This window comes from Aspergillus tanneri (assembly GCF_003426965.1).
Source record: "Aspergillus tanneri strain NIH1004 chromosome Unknown AapTan_5_pilon_pilon_pilon, whole genome shotgun sequence".
Lineage (NCBI taxonomy): Eukaryota > Fungi > Ascomycota > Eurotiomycetes > Eurotiales > Aspergillaceae > Aspergillus > Aspergillus tanneri.
The window spans coordinates 3525052-3548209 of record NW_022984632.1 but is presented as its reverse complement, the minus strand read 5'-3'; the positions used below and the strand labels follow the sequence as shown (position 1 = coordinate 3548209).

At 41.0% G+C, this 23158-nt stretch overlaps 5 protein-coding genes across 5 annotated transcripts; all 5 read right to left on the bottom strand.

Annotated features, from left to right (window-relative positions):
• Positions 1-1909: 1909 nt before the first annotated feature.
• ATNIH1004_010576 (uncharacterized protein) lies at positions 1910-2408 on the bottom strand (the record flags this gene model as incomplete). The annotated part of the gene is made up of 3 exons (XM_033575145.1): positions 1910-2176; positions 2228-2311; positions 2388-2408. The coding sequence occupies 3 exons, from the start codon at positions 2406-2408 to the stop codon at positions 1910-1912; spliced, it is 372 nt and encodes a 123-aa protein (XP_033423163.1).
• Positions 2409-4790: 2382 nt separating this feature from the next.
• Positions 4791-5618, bottom strand: ATNIH1004_010575 (uncharacterized protein; the record flags this gene model as incomplete). Its single annotated transcript, XM_033575144.1, has 3 exons — positions 4791-5156; positions 5219-5370; positions 5420-5618. 3 exons carry the CDS (start codon positions 5616-5618, stop codon positions 4791-4793), a joined length of 717 nt encoding a protein of 238 aa, XP_033423162.1.
• Positions 5619-13366: 7748 nt separating this feature from the next.
• On the bottom strand, positions 13367-13647 carry ATNIH1004_010574 (uncharacterized protein; the record flags this gene model as incomplete). Its single annotated transcript, XM_033575143.1, has 2 exons — positions 13367-13476; positions 13533-13647. 2 exons carry the CDS (start codon positions 13645-13647, stop codon positions 13367-13369), a joined length of 225 nt encoding a protein of 74 aa, XP_033423161.1.
• Positions 13648-19214: 5567 nt separating this feature from the next.
• Positions 19215-19969, bottom strand: ATNIH1004_010573 (GNAT family N-acetyltransferase; the record flags this gene model as incomplete). The annotated part of the gene is made up of 2 exons (XM_033575142.1): positions 19215-19474; positions 19543-19969. The coding sequence occupies 2 exons, from the start codon at positions 19967-19969 to the stop codon at positions 19215-19217; spliced, it is 687 nt and encodes a 228-aa protein (XP_033423160.1).
• A 2068-nt stretch (positions 19970-22037) lies between these two features.
• ATNIH1004_010572 (putative alkaline lipase) lies at positions 22038-23158 on the bottom strand (the record flags this gene model as incomplete). Its single annotated transcript, XM_033575141.1, has 6 exons — positions 22038-22190; positions 22284-22325; positions 22396-22766; positions 22831-22894; positions 22948-23075; positions 23128-23158. The coding sequence occupies 6 exons, from the start codon at positions 23156-23158 to the stop codon at positions 22038-22040; spliced, it is 789 nt and encodes a 262-aa protein (XP_033423159.1).

Below are 23158 nucleotides of genomic sequence, written 5' to 3'. Positions count from 1 at the left end.
AAATGTTGGGTTCGTTGCATCCTGGTCTGACAAGTGTAACAAGCTTTCTCAGGATGCCAAATTCCAATTTCAATTTAATGCTGTATACCGTGGGTTTGAACGTTGTTTGAAGGATATAGAAATTAAGATACTTTAAAGAGAGAAGCGCAACGTCCAAACATATAATAGCAATGTTGACTGCTATCAAATTGTATAGGGTCCGGATGCGCTTTGGATCTTTGCCCGGCCACGCCTGTAGGATTCTTGCTGTTTTGTAGATATAGATCCCAGATAACAGGATTTCTTGCGCACAAAACCAGGCCAGGAACCGGGATCTCCATCTACTGCGTCGTGGCCGGCGTGGCCGGTGGATCCATGGAATACAGCGGCATTGTTAGGCTGAGCTGGACCTATCTTTTTATCCAGCTTCACTCAGCGTCATTGTGTATTCTCGCATAAACTGTCTAGAAGGAGCTCGTCATGAGGCACCTGCGAGGATTTAGCGGCAAAATATCCAACTAGCCCGCCATGCGGCCGTATGCTGTCCCGCAGCTTCAACAGAAACTTGCACTGTGGGATGCTTGGATGGTCTGAATCCGGGAGGGTGATGGGTGGTAGTATATAACTGGCTGACTGCCCACTTTCGAATAGTCATAGTCATAATTTAGGCGCACAGCCGTGGCACGCAGCTACCTATATAATCTTGTAGGTTCATTTGGCAATCAGGAACAAGACAAAGGCGAAAAATTAGCCTTACCGTAACTACATCCCCCGATAATCTATTTGTCCACCAACTTGATAAGGAAACGTGCTGGACAGAAACCAGCACAAATTGTCTACTTCCTGGCCCAGAACAATTAGATTCATTCCTCACATGCCGTAGAAGATGTTCAGCGGCAGTACAATAGTTCCAAGGAAGGTCAACTGTTATGTGTGGGGTCGGTAACGAGCTGAATGGTGCGCTACGGTGCGAAAGGGAATGTCTACATGGGAGGGAAGATAGGACCACGTATATTGCAGAACTAATCGCTGGCCTTCAAGAGTTCAGGCCCGCGGGTGCGAATATATACACTTCGCACCTGACTAAGCATCTTAGCTAAGGATCTAGCTATTGCGCCTTCTGAGCGCTCCTAACATCAACTTTCCCAGGAGATTTGGCCGTCTTTTCCTGAAACTCATTCATGAGAACTAATATGTGCTAGGTAGTTGGAGTGCACACGTGATAGAAGACTAGGGATCAGTTAGTGGAGGCTCGATATCAAGAGCAATCGGGCCGTGAATGGTCCGTTGGTGTCGAGCATACGTTTCGTAGTAGGCCAAGCTGTTGGTCATTGATATAATGTGATCTTGGATTATCACAAAGGTAGAGGCCGATCTCCGATTTAGCGCGACTTCCCCTTGTTCGTTTCACCATTTCGCAAAACTATTTACAACATCTGCTGTATTACTTAGCAACCGATACATCCCCGTCACTTTCTTCCAGCATACTCCCACGCATCGTAGCATCTCACCGGGGGTGCAGGTAGTGGCAATATAAAATTTTTGAATAAAAACCTTTTGTCCACACTGCTCGACTCAGTCCGTCATATCTGGGCCGCCGAAAAGAAAAGACGGGTGGAAATAGGCAGCAGGGCGTGGATGATGAACACCCTTCCGGGTGGTGGGTCGTCTGAGTCGAATATGACACTAAAAGCTCGTGATCCTAGGACACCTGGCTGTCATCGACAAGCATAGGGAGAAACCCTTCTCAGCATAGCCATCAGGTATCTTCTTATTGGGACTTATAAACACATTTCTTTTATCAATCTGGTGCAGGTTCCAAAAACGCTCCTTTGCCTTAGAATAAAGATTTTTTCTTTTCTTTTTTCTTTTTTCTTTTTTTTTAAATTAGAATCATTCAGCCTCAACGGACCTAAATCCATCAGAACTGCTATGATTCTCGTGGTGTCTGGGAATTTTCATCAAAATCAGTTTGCGCACGAAGAGAGCTCTCAGCAACCTCTTCCTTTGGACTCTCTTTGTCATAGAGGTCCTTGTTGGCGTCTTTATTAACGTTGCTGGTGCTAGGAACCGGGGCATTGGGATGCGAAATGGTCTCTCGCACAGGATGGGCTGTGCCAGTTCTTATAGCCCCATTACTGGTTGTGGTATGGGCTGAAGAAAGAGCGAAATCACCCGAGTCAAAGTATTTCCGTTCCTTTTACTTATCAGTAAAAACACTTGGGCAGTTAAATTATATCTGACACACCTTACACTGCTGCCTAAGCATACCCCCACCATGAGGCAACCTTCCGTACGTGCGAAATAGACGTCTCTCATCCTCTGAGAGTGGCTAAAACACAGATGTGGTCAGTACGCAACGTTACAGTTGAGCTGCAGGGGAGTAAAGTTACTTTAGGGTGGAATACCTTATTCTGTTCTGAGCCCATTCTGAGATGTATAATGTCGGAGAATAGTTAAACCAAACAGATCGACACGGATGTAGCAAAAGAAATTAATAAATTTGCTTCCATCAAGGCACGTCTATGACATATGGGGACCGATGGTTCGCCTCCTACGTCATTCCCGTACAACAAAATAATTGGGATTACGTTTCTCTCTTGTACCTGAAACTCTGCACGATGAGTCATGGCCAAAAGCCAAGTAATATAACATGGTATAAGTGCGCTTTTACTGTTACAAGGCCCACGGCCGTTCTACCCGTTAAAAGTGCTGATTTGGCCCACAATTGTGCCCAACACCCTGCCTTATAGGGCGATGTTCTAATAATCCCGTAAATATCACTCTTCTATTCATAAACCGATCACACAACACAGGCATACAGCCGCTCTGTTTACTCACCTTACTATATCAATGTGACGTATAAGGGTAGATATGTCAACGCATTTTTAGACCCTTCGTGCAGCTCGTCATATAAGCCCAGTTTCTCTGTGACACAGTTGATGAATTGTATTCTTTGTTCGAGTTAAGACTGAACTAAGTGGTTTCAGCAAAAGTCGCAAGACAACCTTCCGCTACTGTATCTGTATGACCTGGATCCCTCACGATGTACTTTCCAGGTTAAGCCCTTCCATATATTAGCACCGACCTTCTGGATTTGATTTGGCAACTTGCCCAAGCTTTCACCACTTCCATACCAACGGCCAAGACGCATTGTTGATAGAACAGAGTCCCCAACAAGCGCAAGGTGTTTGTTTCCAACAGGACTACCGTAGATGTTAGGATCCGAGTTAGAAGCTACTGCTGATACTAAAACGTGGTTTAGCAGACTGGATTGTGAATTGGTAGCCGATCAAGTTTTTAAAACTCTTGCTCAAGCATGACTCGATAGCCCGGACGATGGTCACTTGTAATCGCTTAGGCTGCGAGTTATGGGTCATAAGGCACAAAAATGGATTATTTGCAAGGGGATGATGGCATTGCATTTGCCACTGGCTAGCCTGCTGTGGGGTACTAGAGTGACGTACGTAGTGGCGTAGGGTGTAGTGGCGTAGGATGTACTGGTATACGCTAAAAGTTCGATCCCCGCAGGAAGCAGATTGATTCTCAAAACCTTATTACTAAGTTCCACTAGTACTTATTAGGAAATTATCCGAAAACCCCTGTCGATGATTTGTATTGTGCCTTACCAAAGAGTATCCAGGACAGTAGTGCTGTATTCACTCATATCGTTAATACAGACGACACCTTATTGCCCCACCTCAAAAACCATCGTCTCTTGGTATGGGAGATTATCTAGCCTCTTTAAACTATATGCTTATTTAGGACCTGATATGCGATGGTGAATTTTAATTACAGTAATCGCAGACTGAAGAGGCTATCGGCCAGCGGGACTGTTTTTTTAACCGTCCTCTGATACGGTTGCTTATGATGAAGGGTCACCTGAGAGAGGGGCTGTGTTCGCGAGGCACAATTCTCTTCAATTCAGGAGCTCGGGCTTACAGCTCGGCGTGGTTCGAAATTAGCTCGGCGTGGTTCGACATCGGAACCGGAAAAATACTCATCATGGTCCGACTAATGACTAAGCACTCGAACCATGATGAGCACATGCAAAGGCATATTTTGAACCACGCTGAGCTTATGCCAAGAATATTTCGGACCATGACCACCTTTAGTTATTATCGCTTAATTTTAGTACGCACACATGTATACATAAATTGGCTTATTGTAAATTATCTGCATTTTAACATATTCTAAACTTCAGAAATGGAACAGTAGCATGTCGGAAGACATTCCAGACCAAAGGATTGTCGATTGGATAAACAATATTCTAATTAACAAGGTATTTTTGTGTATACTCTATGCATATACTATGGATATGCTAATATATGTTTAGACTGCTCTAGCCTTAATTTCTTTAGTTTTAGCATGCTCAGACAAGGATGAAGAATCCAGAAGTATTACTAGTAATAATATTGCTAACTCGGATTCTGAATTAGATAATAATATCTAGACTGCGGCAAAACCATGGACAACCGCGGATAACCAAAACCGCAACCGCAAATTTGCGGTTTTGGGGCTGATTTAAAAACCGCAAACCGCACTGTGGGCGGTTGCGGTTTTCACTTTGGAGAACCGCGGTTTTTGCGGTTATCCATGGATATGTAAACATTACAAACATGCTGAAACTCGTGACTTTCCAGTGAATGCATAAATTGTGCACTTTTCGCAGTATTTTTGAGTATCTAGTATGTAATAGATTACCTATATCTCTTAATTTGAAACCTTTAGAATACACTTTTAGACCAAATTCGATTTCTCTTCTAAGTCTCTAATATTACAGCTTATCAATCTCAAATCCCTCAGGTAGCTTAGGCCTCTTCCGAACCCTCCCCTGACCGCGCCTGCGTCTTCTCAATTGGCATATCGGGAAGTGGGAGACCATTATCAGCATCATCTATAGCCTCAGAGGTGTTACTTCGGCACCGCTTCCGTTGTACCTGCTTAGTTTGAGCTACAGGCTGCGTGGTAGATAACCCTTCTTCTGCCTCGTTATCAGATTCATCTGTATCATCCTCAGATAAATCCTCTGCTTCGCAACCCTCTTCTTCATTATCACTAATTGGTTCGAGTTCATTAAGCGATGGAACAGGCTGTCTTGTCTGATCAAGCATAGCAGCCTCTCCGACAGAGAGATACTCTTTAATCATCTCTAGCTCGCTTTGTTCAAGATCAAACTTAGATGAGAAGAGATGGAGCATTAGATCTTTAATTGTGCCTGGCTTTAACTGTCCCCGACGATAGTGACAGACATCACGAGCACAATTAAAAGCCGCTCAACACCAGCGCCACTTGCAGGAACTGAGAGGATATCTCGTGCAATCTTTGCAAGGACTGGATACTCGTGCTCATGCTCCTTCCAGAAGACCCGAGGATTACCTTTTGTGAGCCCTATAAAATTAATTAACTTCAGAATAGTATAGAAATAGAGAATATGTACCTTTTGCCAAATACCGTGTTATTTCATCCTCCGGTTGATCCACTTCAGCTTGTAGAGCTGTCTGTGATTCACATAATAGCTCAAGCTCATTTTCAGCAGGATCAAAGATTGCTTGGTTATCAACCGGTTCTGTTTCCTGGATAACCTGCTGCTGATATCGCTTAAACTCCTTCTGTAAAACCTCCCGGTAATGCTTCATGAAATCGACTTCCTCTCCTTTCTCATTTTTTCCTCTCCAATCCGCATTATCAAAGTATCGAAGCTTCTTTGATGGACAGAGAATTGTTGCAATCGCATAGACTGTGCCATATGACTCATTGTCTGTTTCAGTGTAGTATTTTGAGAGCTTTTTTTGCTGACTGAAGTGCCTGAAGCATTCTCCTTTTCCATGGGACAGCTTTACGTTTCAGTTTCTTCTCAACGTCATCAAGATGATTAAATAGCCGATTATAGATACTGAAGACATGGTGAACTGTAACATCTCTGGTCTTTGATAATACACTAGTAAAATCAAAGAAAGGCTTAGTGATCAGAAGCAAATATTCAACTTGGCGCCATTCCTCTTCATCTAGCTTAAATTGAATATGTTGATATGTTATACAATACCGATCAAAGACTGATTGTAATTTCCTGGCACGATTAAGCATCAGAAAGGTAGAATTCCAGCGTGTGCGAACATCTTGGATCGGAACAAGCTTAGGCTCAGTAGTTTGAAGGGTAAGAAAAGCTTCCCTGCGCTGTGGACTAGCATTGATAAAGACAGCGAGCTCTCGAATCTAAGGATAATATATATTAGTATAAGTATAAAGAGAGCGCGAAGATATACTTACCTTTTTAAGGTTCCCATAATATTCCTTGTAGGCTGCCGAGAGCTAGTTTGTAGTGACTGTGTACGCGAATCAGACCACTCAGTCTCTGCTTCCTTATTTGTTGGATTTGCTTTTATCTTTCCAAGTAGATCCTTTAGGCTAAGCTGGATAACATGCGCAATACATGGAATTCGGAAGACAGAAGTCCCACTTAGAGCTTGCGATTGAATCATCTCTTGGACACCTACCATCATGGTGTTGTTATTTGACGCATTATCTGTGGTAATTGATAATACACAGATTATCAATATTATGTTCCATGAGTATTCGAATCACAGTCTGACTTAAGTGAGCACCGGTATGCGATCCTTGGAGATGCTCAAAACCAAGAAGGACCTCGCAGTAATTCCATTCTTGATCAAGAAAATATCCAGTAATTGCCATAAATGCCTGGGAAAAGGGAGATGTCCAGCAGTCAAGTGCAACTGAGAGATAGCTTCCTTTTGGAAGTTTGCTAAGCATATTTTGTTGCCTTTCCTGGACAGTGTTGTCTAAAAGTCGTCGGATAGTCCGCGCAGAAGGAATATCAAGCCTTGATTCAGAGAGTTGGGCAGCTTCAAGAAGGCCTTTAAACTCTGGGTGTTCAACAATACGAAATGGGAGACGGGCGGTGGTAATAAAGTTAAGAATTCTTCGCTGGAAAAGATCATTGGTAAAGACCTTTGTTAGTGCACGCGGCTAGATAATACTAATATTAGTAGTCTCTCTCTATATCTTTAAAACAATATTCAAAACGTACTGATTCACGTATTAACTGGTCAATCCCTTGCCTCTTTTTTTTTCTAAGCGACATGTACCACCGTTCAGATGTGCTTTAAGTGCAGAGGTTCCCGTACGCTTATAACCTGGATGAGTAAGGGTTGCAAAACACCGCTTACACATAACCTTGGGCTCGCCAGTCTTCTCGTGTGCAACCTGTTCAAAATGCTCCCAAAGCACTGATGTTTTTTTCCCATCCCAATGTAAGCTATCTCGGCATTGAGAGTTCAATCCAAACGTAGTTGTTAACCACCATTCCACGAATTGTTTCCGGGAGTCATCCATCTCAGGTTTAGTAGCATAGAGAATCCAGAACTTTCGAAGTGTAGATCCGACACGTTCAAGTGACTTCGGCGCATAAGAAAATCGCGGAGGGGAGTAAAAGGAATAGAAGTCACAGTTGGTTGACTGCTTGGTAAATCAGGAAGGTCATCTGATTGAAGAAGATCGGGATTGATAAAGGAATCAGAATAAAAGGATACTTGGGACTGAGACATTGTCGTAAGTTCCTAAAGATTAGAAACTAGAAATAATAAAGAGACATCAGGAGAAGAGAAAGGGAGAGGGACTTACAGGAATTCCCCTATTATTTAGGAGATAAACAGGTCGCAACCGCGAGTTCGACCTGTACAAAACTATACTCTATGTTAATTGGGTGACTAGCGATGGTAGTGCGGTTTTAATGCGGTTTTAACGCGGTTATCTTGCGGTTATCATGGATAACCACAAGATAACCGCAATGGAAAAATCACCAAATTCAAGCAATTTGAAATAGAAACCTGGTTTCTCCTGAATTTTTAAGTAAATATACTAATTTAAAGTAAAATATAAGTATATAATAGGCTCTTCTGTATTCTTTAGTAATAATTTTTATCTATAATAGCCTGATTTAGTCAACCTACGAAATCTTATAAAGTTCATTCAGTGAGTGTACTAACTTCTGTTTGTATAAAATATATATTTTTACAACAACATCCTGATTTCCTTAGTAATCTTAAAATCTCAGACAAACACCACTTACTAGCTACGTAAAATAAGAGGCGATATATCAATATTCGGCTCGTTATTTAAGAATAAGGATCAAGGTGAGCGGTAAAGTAGATATCTATATATATTACCATGCTCTATCGCCCTCCCACGACCAAATATAGAAGATAAAATAAGCAAGAAACTGCACAAACCAACATTGCAAACTAATGCTACAATAACTCATGCGTTGCAAGGAAGCAATATTACTTGCTGACTTTGGTGAATAGTGATGCTACGATCGGGCCAGGACCTCACGGCAGTGATATAATGCCATGTACCTTCTTGGTTACTTATAATATACCAATGGTCTAGTGGTAATGCATTAGATCTAGTAATCTAGAGGTACTGGGTTCGATTCCTAGTAGGTGCTTGTGTCTATATTAGACCATCTGTACTGCAGCTGGCTAATATAGACTCGTCCAGTGCCTAATCCTATGGAGGACCTTTAGATATTTTTATTATTATCATGCTTTTATTTAACTTTTAGGGCAAACAAACATACTTTAACAGGCGAAATGCCTTGCTATCTAATAACTAGATATAACAAAGAGGAATCGTTAAGATAAAGAAAGTAAAGGGGAAGAAGTGGTCTTATACTACGAGGTTATATAACTGCAATAAGCGGACCAATCATGTGCGCCAATTGCAGCGAAGGCGAATAGGAGTAATATACGGGCGTGGCCTGCAACACATTCCTTGTCTTTAAGTTTTCGGAATAGCTTATTATCGTACACTCCCAGGAGCATATTGCCTGGGTACACGTATATAAAACGTTAGAGGAGCTACAACCAATAGGGGCAATAGGGACAGTAGGGACAATAAGAACAATTGGCCTGAGGTTAACCGGGCTCACTGTATTAACCAGAACAGGTGTATTTTCAAATTAAAAACAAGAGTATGTAAGCTGCATAAGTGTCACCTGATATGCTAGAATTGGTTAAAGAAGCGAGAGTTATGCTAGTGCGGTTTTCATGCGGTTATCCATGGGTAACCGTGGTTAAACCACAAATCTGCGGTTGCGGTTGCGGTTTTCAAAGTGATATCCAAAACCGCAAATCTGCGGTTGTGGTTTTGACTATGATACCCAAAACCGCGGTTTTGCCGCAGTCTAATAATATCCCTAATTTAGATTATCCTTTAAATACACTTTTAATGGGGCTTCGCGAGATACGTCTTCCAGGGGGCTATACTAAATATAGGCTGTGGTTATGCAGACATTATACTAATAATATACTAGAATGCCTTTTTTTAGGATAGAATTATTATTGTCACGGTCCTAAACCTAGATTGAATGAAACAAGATCTATTCAGAACATAGGGCGACTCATATTCGAAACAACTAACTTGAGGAGCTATCTGAAGAGGTGTTGCTGGGAGTGAGGTGTAGGATATGTGATCACGTGATTGAATAGGGCTAGGGCTGGAAGTCAGGTGATCTGGGATCTCTTCGAAGTCGTGGGCCCGGGGCCCACGACTTGGTCTTGACCTTGCCGTGACATTAAAGGGACTGCAGTGATAGTTAAGCTATTTTTATTAGTAAAAATAATATTAGTGTACACGTCCTCTGGGATTAATAGTTTAAAACCTGCTTTTAAAAGCTGCGTGTAACTTAATAAATTTGCTAACAAACCAGGTATGTGGCGCACCTCTGGTATATTAAGGGTAATATTATTAAATGTTATTCGGGCCGTTCCCTCAGCGAGGGGAGGCTTTTGTCCACCTAAGGATCTGCTAATATTAGGTATACCAGTCGGTAGAATTTTGTATGTTGAAAAGATGTCTTATTAGGGGGTTATATAGTACAAAGCGCATGTATCCACATACTATTTAGGTGGTTATGTACTTAATTCTGTAATATAATTTATAGAGGCTAAGGGCTTCGGTGCAGGTGGTGCATATGCAGGATCACCTTTTGTAGCCCTATACTTATTAATTTGTTTAAGAAACACTGGCGTTGCTTTATTAAAGGGAATTATCTTGGGATTCTAATACCAGCATATCCTCGTGAGAGAATATTGTCTGTAATAACTGCAAGACAATTTTATATTTTTAAAAGAGGTAAAGTCCGACTTGTTATCCTGCTTCTTTTTGGTGCTATTAGATTATTAATTTAATCCAGAAGTCTTTAAACAGTATATATTAGATTGTTGTAATTTTAACTATTGTTTAATCTTAACTAGATTAGTATTCTTAATCGGTTGATTTCCTGCCCCTGAGGCAAGGAATGGATTAAGCTTATTTGTTATAAAATTTAATTGCCAATTGTGTAGGCGAATATAGTGGATATTATAAAATATATTATTCACAGTTACATAAAGATATTTTACTTGTGCCTGGAGTATTAAAAGCTTGCTTTTATAGGCCAAATAATTGCTATTATATAATTTAATATTAATAATTTCTCGCACTAGGTCATAGCGCTCCTGGGCCTTTGTTTAACCTATTACCTTATAGATTCGTATATATAATGTAGCTGCCTTTAAGATATTTATCTTACCTAGGTGATCCTGCACTTCTCGCGATATTAATTAGTAGATTTGGATAGCCAAAGCTTTATTCTTTATCTGCCAAATTGCTGAATTGAGCTCGTTACTGTCTGGTGGATTAAGCTCCTTGTTAATCAAAATCAACTCCGCGTTTATAATACAGGCGTCTTTAAATAGATCCTCTTTCTAATCCGCAAAATTGGAGATCTTTAGAGATTATAGTTTATATTAAAGCTTTTAACTAACATCCTTCTGCATGGCGCTGACTGCTTGTATTATACTCGCGCGGCCGGCGTCATCCTCGCGTGGTAACGGTAGATCTGTTAACATGGGCTTCGGGTTCGGTGTGGGCGTACTTAAAAGGGGCGATTAACTGCGTTGAATTAGCTCTATTATTTGCTGCAATTAAGTTTGTATTTAATTCTGTAATTACGTTTGTTGATTCTGCAATTACACTTGGAAATCCCTAAACTGGTCCCTTGACACGTATTCCATGCGATCCTCCTCCTCCTCCGACTTAATATCTCGTGATGGTGGTCGTATTATCGCAGGAGAGGATAGGCCAGGTGTACAAAATAGAGATTTATCCCTAGCAGGCGCTTTTCCCTTCTTCGGGCCTATTTTGATTGAAATTATTATCAATTCCTCGAGAGGCAATTGAATAGACAAAACAGGTGGTTTAAAACCACGTAATATCAGCTCTAAAAGGAAGATATAGAGGGTCTTATAACCTGTTCGCGAGGCACAATTCTCTTCAATTCAGGAGCTCGGGCGAGCTGACTATCTAGGTGGGTGACTAAGGGGTGCCATTATTTGTACAGGGCATAATCTTACTTATACAGGGCACTAAACTACATTTGGCATAGTATAAAATTCCTCCAAGGGATGGATCTTAATTATACAGGTCTCTTAGTAATATCCTAATTAGGAAATATTTTAATATTATTAATGTTTACATATTTATATCTAGGGATAACTTCAATACAATAAGCATTATAATAGATTATTTCTTAGATAATAATACTCCTTTTTAAATACCTTCTTCTAAATCCGGCACATAATTTAATACTACTTTAAAGGCAGAAAAGGCCGCAAAAGCACATGCTCTACAATATGGCTATTTAGTTATAGTTATTCGACGCAACAAAACCGCAAATAGTATTATTAAAGCAGTTTATCTTGGCTGCGATCGAGGCCTAAAGCATACTTCAAGATCTGCTGGCCAATGTGAGGCTAAATCTCGACGAATTAGCTGCTCTTTTAGTATTTAAATTAGCTATTTAAAACATATAACAAAATGGACCTTAATTGTACAGAATAAAATATATAATTATAGGCCATCACCAGCTATTGCACATCCTTTAATTCGGAGAGAAAAGGTTAAGCAAAAAGAAGAACAAATTAAGGCTTTAATCAAAGTTAGCATAGTAACTCGAGAAATTATTCGAATACTCCGTCAAGAGAACCAGGATTCTTTAATCCAGCGACAAGATATCTACAATCTACGGGTAGCAAGTTAAAAGATTTCTTGCCGGAAGAAGCCCAATCCAGGCCTTACTTACTATCCTTCCGGATAAAGGTAGTTGGATAGTACAGCATGCTACTCAAACTGGGCATGTTTCTGCTGTATTTCTTACTCATAAGGTGTGCCTTCAGCGGCTAAAGCAGAATCTATATATTCTTTATATGGACTGTACATATAAAACCAATTGTTTTAAGATACCTCTTTTTAATATTGTTGGTGTATTAGCTACTAGAAGCATATTTTATATTGCATTTAGCTTTTTAAGTAATAAAAAAGAGGATATTTATTCCTTTATTCTAGCTTTAATAAGGAGAGTTTATCAGGTTTTTTGGCTTCCGCTTTCTCTTGCAATTCTTACAAATAAAAAAAAGGCTTTAATAAATGCAGTTACATATTTATTTCCTAAAAGCAATTATTTTCTTTGTATCTGGCATATTCTTAAGAATATTATAGTAAAAGCAAAGCCTATAATTACTCGTACAGTTTAAATTCAAGACACAAAAAAAAGAATTGAAGAAATTAATAAGTAGATACAAAATCTTGAAAAAAACTGGACCAAAATTGTCTTTGCAGCCACAATTAAGGAGAAGAATCAGAGATAGGAAGAATTTAAACAAATATATAACTTTTTTCCAGAGTTAATACACTATCTGGAGTGGGAATGGCTTTAATACTTTACAGCAAGAAAATTTCTTTATTACTATACCAATTCCTATACACATTTTGGAAATACAGCAACATCTCGTAATAAAGATGCTTATTATAATATTAAATAGGATCTAGATTATACTACAGGAGATCTTTTAATAGTCACAAGGTCCCTGGAACGTACAATAATAGATAGAGACGCAGAAATAGAGAGACAGATTACTAAAGATATGGTACGATGGCCTATATCTTTAGAGCTGCCTCTTTACCGGGATATAAAGTTTAAAATATCCCAGTTTGCACTACTAAAAATCCATCAGATCTACAAGAACTATCTTCCTAAAGGCCCTGGGAAGTGGCAAATTAAGCCTTGTACAGGAAGCATCTAGAAAACACTAGGAATTCCTTGCATCCATATTATTTAAGAATATGCAGACAACCAGAGATCACTAAATATAAACTATTTTCATCGCCAGTGGTAGATAACAGGCTATTTAAAGGAACCACTAGATCCTCGGCTTCTAGTACTAGATCCACTTGTTGTGCCTTCTTCCTACAGCAGTCGATTAAACAAGCAAGAATTATCATTATATAAGCGGGTGGATTGGGAGGTACGAATAGCTCAGAGAGGTCAGAAACTTGCAGCCGCTGCAATATCTGCAGAGGCAATATCTGCAGAGGCAATATCTGCAGAGGCAAGGTCTGCAGAGGCAAGGTCTGCAAGGTCTGGGGAGGCTATAGCTACAAATATAATAGCTACAGCAGCAGCAAACAACATACTGCTTGAAACATCAAACAAGGCAGGGCCAGAGATATTATCTGAGGCGTCAAGGCAAGAAATGCCTCCAGGACGGGGTGGAGGACGGGGTGGAGGACGGGGTCGAGGAAAAGGGCAATCTGGAGATCTAACATGGGTGTTAGTGGAATTTTAATATCTGCATTCTGATTGGCTGGTCAAACTGTATTCTGAATTAGTATATTAATGTCTAATAATTGTGTCATGCTATGTTGCACTTTTATATAGAGAATCGAATAAAAAGCATTTCCATTAATACTATAATGCTTTCAAGGTTGTGGGTCACATGATATATCCTAATCTAGTATAGTCTCAATCTGTACAAATAAGTATTTCCTAATTGGGCTAGTGCCCTGTATAAGTACGATTATGCCCTGTACAAATAATGGCACCCTGACTAAGTGAGGCCACGTGACCATACCGAATATGGTAGGTCCCTAACAGGCTGGGCGGTCGACCTTCACTTCGTCGTGTCCTTTACCTCCACTGTACAAAAATATCTCGTCCATCTCACTATGGCCATGGCTTCTACAACATCTATTAGTGGCACAAACTCTGGACTTCAAGTAGTGCAGAATTATGGCCCTATCACTGCACAGTTTCCTCCCCCCACTGGCATGTTTTAAAAAAGCCATGCTAGGGGATTACGCACTGATTGCATTTTCCGCTCTCAGAGCAATTTAAAATATCGGCAAACCGAGCCTGCCTACGGGATTTAAAGACGACAAATCCTCGCCACGATAAGGATGGTATCGAGACGGCCAAGGGTGGACTACTATATAACGCGCATAACTGGATCCTTAATTATACTGATTTCAAACGATGGCGCTATGAGGAAGAGAGTTAACTACTCTGGATCAAAGGGGACCCTGGGAAGGGTAAAACAATGCTCTTGTGTGGAATTATTAATAAGTTAACTAAGTCCGCTCCTAACACCACTGTTATCTCCTTCTTTTTCTGCCAGGCTACCGACGGCCGGATAAACCACGCCGCTGCGGTCCTTTGTGGCCTTTTTTTTATGCTGGTTGACCAGAAGCCATCCCTCATCTCCCATATACGGTGGCAGTACAACAAGGCCGGGAAGCAAGTATTTGAGGATGTTAATGCATGGGAGGCTTTGTTAGAAATCTTTACTAGTATCCTCGAGGACCCGCTGTTACAGACCACTTATTTAATCATCAGTGCTCTTGATAAATATACTACAGGTTTAGATTAACTTCTTAAACTTGTCTCCCAGAAATCATCAGCATATCCACACGTCAAATGGATTGTCTCGAGCAGTAACTGGCCAGCCATTAAAGAGACTCTTAATGCTGCGACCCAAAAAACAAAACTCTGGCTTGAATTAAATAAGACGTCCGTCGCTGAGGCCGTCGCCGTCTTTATCCGCTATAAGGTTCAGAAATTGACAAAAGAGAAAAAATATAACGATGAAATCCGTGATACTATTTCCTAATACTTGTTATTAAACGCACAAGGTACCTTCCTCTGGGTAGCCTTGGTTTGCGAGAAACTCACCAAGATCCCGAAAAGAAACATTCGGAAGAAGTTAGATGAATTCCCTTCTGGCCTTAATAAGCTATATAAGCGAATGTTAAATCATATCAATAAATTAGATAATAAAGACGATGCTAGGCTTTGCAAGTCACTCCTCGGCGTTGTCACGACCGTTTACCGCCCTATTATGTTGGACGAATTAGCGTCCTGTATAAATTTACCTAAAGAAGTTGCTGACGATTATGATTCTCTAGAAGAGATTATAGGGCTTTGCAGCTCTTTCCTAACGCTCCGAGGTCGCACAATCTTTTTAGTTCATCAGTTAGCCAAGGACTTTTTGCTTCGAGAAGCAGTCTATAAGATTTTTCCCGACGGAGAAGACATAGTGCACTATTCTATATTTTCAAGGTCATTAGAAGCTATTTCCAGGATGCTACAATGCGACATCTACAGCCTAGTGCACCCCGGATATCCAATCAACCAGGTTAACCAGCCAAATCCAGACCCGCTAGCCGCAATACGGTACGCATGTGTCTACTGGGTTGATCACTTAAATAGGTGCTCTCCTAGTAAAAACGCGAAAGAAGATCTTCAAGATAGTGGCTTAGTTGGTACTTTTTATTCGCAATAACTACCTTCATTGGCTCGAGGCTCTTAGTCTATTAAGAAACTTATCAGTGGGAGTAGATTCGATACGAAGGCTCCAGATTTTGCTAGAGGTCTGTTTCTATTAGTGCAACTAAGGAGCTCTTTTAACATTGTAATTTTAGAAAAAGCGGAGAACTCACAGCTAATTAATAGAGTTCGAGATGCACGCCAATTTATCCTATGCCATGGATTAGCAATTATGGATAGTCCGCTTCAAGTATATGGTTCAGGACTGATATTTAGCCCGGCCAGGAGCATAACAAGAATTCAATTTGAATCACAAGAACCAGCGTGGATAATTAAAAAACCAACAATGAAGCAGGGTTGGAGAGCCTGCCTCCAGACTCTTGAGGGCCATAGCGACTGGATCACCTCAGTCACATTCTCCCATGATTCCAAGCTGCTCGCCTCGGCTTCACTCGATTGCACTATTAAGGTATGGGATGCCAGCAGCGACCAATGCCTTCAGACCTTCAATGTTAAAGGGAGTCACCTCTGTGAAATCATTTAACAATACCAAGTCATATCTTGAAACCAACATAGGCACTATTTGTTTATCTTCAGTTTCAGAGAGCGTACTGACCAACACAAACCCCGAAGTCCCACTATTTAAAAGGATATGGTGTAAGTTCCTATGGTACATGGATCACTTTGAACTCGGAGAACCTACTATCGTTACCACCGGATTATCACCCAGTTACTTCTGCTGTGTCACGATCGACATATGTCTCTGTTGTTCTTCGGGACGAGTAGTATTGTTCACCTCTGATTCCCCTAGACTGTTGGATGTCCTTGCTGGGTACTAAATGCCTTTTTAGATATAGCATATATTACGGAATGCCATATTTTACACCCTTTGTCAGGGGCTGAACTCATAGAGCCTATAAGATAGGCTATGTACAAAAAGGAATCGTTGAAGGGAAGAAAGGAAGAGGAGAATGAGAGTCACGTGCTCACAAGTTGAGGGTCAATGGCGCCAAAAGGGCTTGTAGGGTCCGTAGAGGCAATAGGGACAGTAGGGACAGTAGGGACAGTAGGGACGACGGGGACAACGGGGACAATAGGGACAATAGGGACAATAGTGTAATTGGCCCGAGAGATCAAACGGGCTCCAGCCCTTTACAGGTTGTCCGACAACGAACTGATGTGATTTTCCTTACCCACACTATTTTGTATCTCTCAACACTACTTCCAAGTGCTTTCTACCTCTTCTACCGGTTTTCTTGTTGGGCCATAAGTATTCTTGGTTTGATCAGTTAATCCCATGTGTTGGAGACCCTTATGTGTTATACCTGGGACTCCTATTATTATCAGCATGTCAAACATGATCACGTGGAAAATAATTGTCCGGACGATTTATCTTCTACAATTGTATACCAACGAGACAGCCTGTTAGGTTTCCCAAAATACCTCAGCCATTTCCTCTTATCTGGATCGAGCTACCTCACTATTTCCACACCAAGAAAAACTACAAGTTAGCTATCAAGTCGTCTGTTCTTTTCTCGATAATAATAGTGTTCTGTTTGGCCCGCTACAATTTCCGTGCAACTTTAATAGTTATACTCTTGCCTCTCGCCCAGACTAGGATTAGGATGATGTAGGGAACTGGGGCCACCACCCTTTCGTAGATAATATGCAACCAACTTCTAGCTACCGTTCCAGCATCACATTGATCAATGTTCAAGTACGCTTTTGCCCCTATGTCTGTTAATGGTCTAGGAAGGAGGTTAATAAAACGTGCAGAGTAACTAATATTGCTTTAATGATGGATATCACACATCTCACCATCTAAATCCTATACGACATTGGAGAGATCATCTTGTAGTGTTTCTAAAGACACTGAACCGATACCAATCAGAAGGTGCTGTCTTGTGTCTCGCACGCGTTGACTATTTGCTCATTACTTTCCACTTACTGCGCAAAAATTAGGATCATCTTGCGAGTTGTTTTGTTTGTACCTATAGGAGATCAAATAGGACTAGGTCAATCGGAACTAGCATCTATGCTAAGAACGAAAACCCAAAAGGTTTACTGAGGAATAAGAACTTTAGGATATGACTGATTAATTTTGTCCTCGGGATATTAAGGAATATCTCGAAATAAGGGCATATGACAAAACCCTCTCTAGTGATGGTGAATACGCCTTAGTTAGTAGTTAACCAGTTAATTATTTTCCATTTAATAACAGTCCCCGAGTAGGGACTAATGTTTCTGTTCAGATGTGCATATACAGACAAAGCCCGTTCTCTTCTAAGTGACATTAGAACAGTTTCCGATTTATAGGCAACTTCTGAAATATATGACGGTGTAGATATCTAGGTTCTTCAATATACGACGTGATATTAAAAGCGGCGTGCAAAATTTTTTTTAATGCATACTCAGCTATCTGAGAGCTAGGTGTCGGTTCTAACGACGAGAAGTAGAGGTGGAAACCAAGCCGTATCGATTTGTTACAAATCTGGCAGCTTTGGCTGTATGAATAAAATTATGGACAAACATGAAAAAAACATGGATGTCTTGAATATCGCCCTGGCGTGTTTCTGGGCTTACCCTACAAAGCATTGTCCATACCAAGGTTAGATATCGCATGCGAGACTGGGTATATATCTCAAATACAGAGATAGTGTTATTTCGACAATAGAATAGAACCTACTAAAATATCACTGCATTTGGCTTGTAGATGTCGCAAAGGCTTTATCACCAACTGTGCAGCTCGATTGATTCGACATATCTTCTGCGCACTTCCCTTCGAAGCACGAGATTCGGTCAAATGTGACATAGGGCACATTAGGCACTTTCGCACCTGTTCCCGATAACCTTATTAGAAAATACGATATTATACATTACCGAGGATTCAATAACTCTTCATATACCACATATCTGACTGCTAAAAAGCCTGGTGGTTTCATTCACTGGGAAGAGCTATATGTTGCGGATATGCTCATATAATAAAAGCTAATTATATGGAAGCTTCAGTACTATGTTAAATGTTAGCAAGTTAGTCACTAACTTCGATAGTCCACCTATTACAGTTGGGTGGGTGAGCTGAATTGGTGCTCGACAGCATCAAGTTGAAGTCGTAAAATCTTCCTGACTTTCTTTCAAGGACCAGATAGCAAAGCCATGGACTATTATGCAGGCTATGGCGACCAGGGATTTCATTGAAAATGACATCTTCCTATCATGCGAAGACGTTGCTGAAGGTTCATCTCCGGCAGAGTGGCGTGAAGTATTGGAAAGTTTCTCAAAATGTGTCAGGCCGGTCCTAGTGTGTTAATGGAACTTACCTGCGCCTTTAAGAGAGATAAATTTTATACTTATCTTACGCTTGTGGTTGCTCCATTTTTCTACCTGAGGTATGTAAGAAGCGAGTATAAGATCATAAGATGTGTATTTCAGCTATTTGTAAGCAAGCGAAGCTGTTGGTATCACTTTAAGTAACCACGTCTCTCCTTATAAATCCATGTAGAATGAATGCTCAAATCCGAGATTCCCCCCATTACTTCCCCAAAGTCCAAAAAGAATATCTGATTATAATCTACATATTCTCTCCAGTCTGAGGCTCCCTCATCATCAACACAAACTTCTGACTCCCTGCCCCACCATACTTCTCATAGTCAAGAACAAACTCCTCGACAACCTTCCATCCATACTTCAAATACAGCGGATACCCCTCCAGTGTAGCTTCAAGATAAATTCTTGCATTATTTGCATCGGCTTTATCCATACCCCATTTTAAAAACCTTGTCCCAATCCCCTTTCCCTGGTAATCTGGCAAGACACAAAGCATATCCAGAACTTTATCTCAGTCAGTCGATATATTAGGCTTCCAATATCTCAGAGAGAAAGAGAAAGAGATATTATACCCATATCGTGCTGTGTTATATGGACTGCCCTCTTGCGATCAATAAACGCACCGTAAGCCTTATATATCTCCTTATTTATGGGCCGAGGCGCATACGGTAACGGGTCCGCCATTTTTAGAAGTGCGTCATCACTAAGCGTTGTTAAGGCATCTTGTTCATATCCATATTCCCTGGGGATTGTCCAGCGACTATACGCAATAAGATCATTTATCATGGGATCTACGCCTGCGAGGACATGAGCGTGTGCGCTCGCCAGGTGTTCGTATAATAAAATTGCTTTAAATGTCTGTAAAGTTGGCAATTCAGCGTTAGGAAAGGTGTTGGAAAGGTATCTGGAGGAGGGGAAGGACAGGACTTCGATGAGAGAGAGCTTAAGGACGTCGGCCTCAGTCGCGTATTTGATAATAATGTTTATTGCTTCTGTCATCTTGTTTCTTTGCGCAGATTAAGTCGGTGGCCTAATAGAATAGACAAGGTGGGCAAAAGGAACAAACAACACTTTACTGGTGACATCACGCAGTCAAGAGGGACGGTTTGGCCGCAACGGGTCACCTGTTGCTGCGGTCTTAGACGTAAACTCGTTAGACCGTAGCGTCAGAGAGGGCCCGCCCGCGATCCCCTCTGGGAGGCAAAATGTGCTTATATTGCTGTGGCTCTATAATCTGTGTGCAGAGGAAGTCAGGAGGGAGCACAACGTGAGAGATGACGACTACTTTCAGAGGTGAGCAATTGACTCCTGAGACAGTTGCAGGAGGGAAGAACCCCTCAGTAAGCCCTCCGGACCCGGAAGAGTAGTACACAGTGTGGTCGTCTGTGAGGCAACCCCAAAAAAACTCCCCCAAAAAAGTATGTACCACAAGATTAAATGCGGTGTCTTATTTACAACCCTTATCTAATTACTCCCTGTAAACCAGGACTTCTTTCAATCATATGTTGTCAACAATTATAGTAATTTTGATTATTCAGCACCTTTTTCGGTCAAATATTGTTGATGATACAACATCATCGAATCGCGTATATTTCCTATATTAGTTAGTTTGCATTCTTCATTTGTTTACCTCGCCTTTATAAACGCGAGATGTTTTGGTAGTTTAGTTGAATCAGAGACCTAATTCAATAAAGGATCGATACTTGCGAATACGTGTCCTGAATTTTATGGTTGACATATGTTTAACGATGACACTGTCGACCAGAGTGGGTCAATATTACTCATTAATCAGCATCCGCTCGGTCCGACTTTGTTCCTTTGTTTTGTCTTTTGTATTCAGTTCTCCGCATAGATCCAGATAGTAAGAGACCTTATGCTTTTCAATGCAGATCCATTATTATTCATAAGATTGGTGATACTAGCTCATACGCGTATTCAGCTGACCGACTGATACATTTATACAAACAAATCGGTGAACCTGCTGTCGTGGAGGAATTCGGGGGATTGGCACGTGACAGTTGTATGGACAGCTATTATCTTAAGTCCTCGTTCAAAGAGGTAATAGACAATCAACAACCTTCTCACAGACCACGGGACGCAGTTGCGTAGAAGGAATGTTGTCTTCTCTTTGGTTGCCAGGAACTTGTGGGCTCGGGGCCCACAACTTCTGAACTGTCTAAGAGTGTTTCCTTGACCTATTCTTTCGGAGTTCTACCATTTCCCTCTCATTCACTGCATACCAAGCAAACATATGAAGCTAGGTATTTTGTTTTGTCTTTGCTGGGGGTAGTCCAAAAACAGCAGCTTATTATTGGGAAAGTCATATGAATTTAGCAAGGTAAGTGATTCCGATTTCTGTTTAGACATATACATGGAAAACGGGCGAGTATTTATATTTTCGGCGGCTTGAAAGTTTATTTTAGGCCTCCGTGGGTCCAAGATTTGTATCATGTAGAAGTTTTGGTTTCTATGCGCTAGTGTAGGTTAAACCATTCGACCAAAAAGGCACAAAGAATCGAAAGATCAGTAGCACCTAGTGCCCTATTTAGAAACGAAAACCTTCGTCTGTGCAATACACTGGGTTCAACCTGTGGCACATCATCCCCAAATATGCATGTTCTAGACAATAAACGAATATTCTAGGAATCCTATTCTAACCCCAAATCAGATAAAGGACCTTGGCAAAGACAAGGCTGACAGATAACTTACGAGCCATAATTATCCTTGTTTTCGCCGTTTGTCTGAAGTCCAATCAAAGCTAAATTATTACCAGCTGATTCTCCCCTGAGACCAGACGAGACAAGCATCAGAACATTCTAGGCATGGCATTGAAATTATGTTAGATCTACTATATATATATAATATAGAGGGCTTATGCTACAGATCTGGGGGATTCTATACCGAATTGGAATCTCTCGTTTCGTTGTAGGAAGATATAAATATGCTTTGCCATCCGCCTATGGAAAACTATCAATGTTGGGCCTAGATTGACTGTACCACTCCACCATTGCATATGTATCGACCATCAACTCCCAATGTGTAGGTGTTGCTGTTATTCTCCGAGGATTTAATGACCACAGCCTGCCATCATTTCAAGGACGCCGAAACTTGAGACATGCTGAGGGGTCACACCATACATTTTATTCCCTGCCGAGCAAGACTTGTCGCGTTCTCCAATGCATTTCAAAGTGCTCAGTGGGGTTCCTGATCCATAAAACTCCTGAAAATAAGTAAGAAAATTAGCCAAGATGCACATTGGGAACGTCGCATTAAGAAAGAAAGACAAAGAAAGATAATAATGAAGGAAACTTACGGTACCAAAGTGCGCATACCCAAGGGGAAACACGTACATATTCTAAAAAAGTCAGTGTTAGTTTTGAACTACATATAGAGGAGAAATGTTATTGTCGCTGCGTTGAACTTACAGGGACCCCATCAAGCGCATTGTTACCCCTGTTGAGAGTTCCTTTTTGGGAAGCTCCAAAGTTAGAAAATTCCTTATTTCCAATCGGAAAGGCTGCCAGAGCGTTGCCAGTGAGCTCCTTGCCGGGAAAATTTTGCGCGAGAGCTATATAGGACATGTATGTTAATGCGCCTCCTAGGGAATGGCCAGTTGATTCAAGTGTGTAATCCGGATATTGATCAACTAGTCGCTTTACTTCGGTGATAACCTCGTCATGCACGGCAGACCAAGGAATATTAATCCCAGACATAATCTTTGCTTCAGGGGGGAAGTCCACTCCAGAGATATTAGGTTTTACCAAAATAGTATCAAGATCGTTGAAAAAATCCGTGGCTACAACAGTCAGCAAGAGGAAAGGGTTAGATAATCATATTTACGAGGGTTTAAAAATACTCACGGGATGTGGAGCCTCTCATAACAACAGTAATCCTCTTTTTTTCTTCGGAATATCCAATGTACCCCTTATGTAGCTATTAGACTTCATCTGTTTTTAATTATTATACCGCAAACACACCTGGGTATCCGTGATAAAGTCGTGAATTTGCTTCGTGATGGTGACATCAAAGGCTGTATCCTTACAGCCACTGTAGGCAGCAGACGAAAGATAAGCGGCGCGTTGAAGCTCAGTGAAAGCAGAAGCATCTGTTATAAACGTTAGCATATAGTAGATTTCCTGTAGTATAGGTTGTTGCACCTAGAATAGAACGGGATTGAAGGATTGGCAT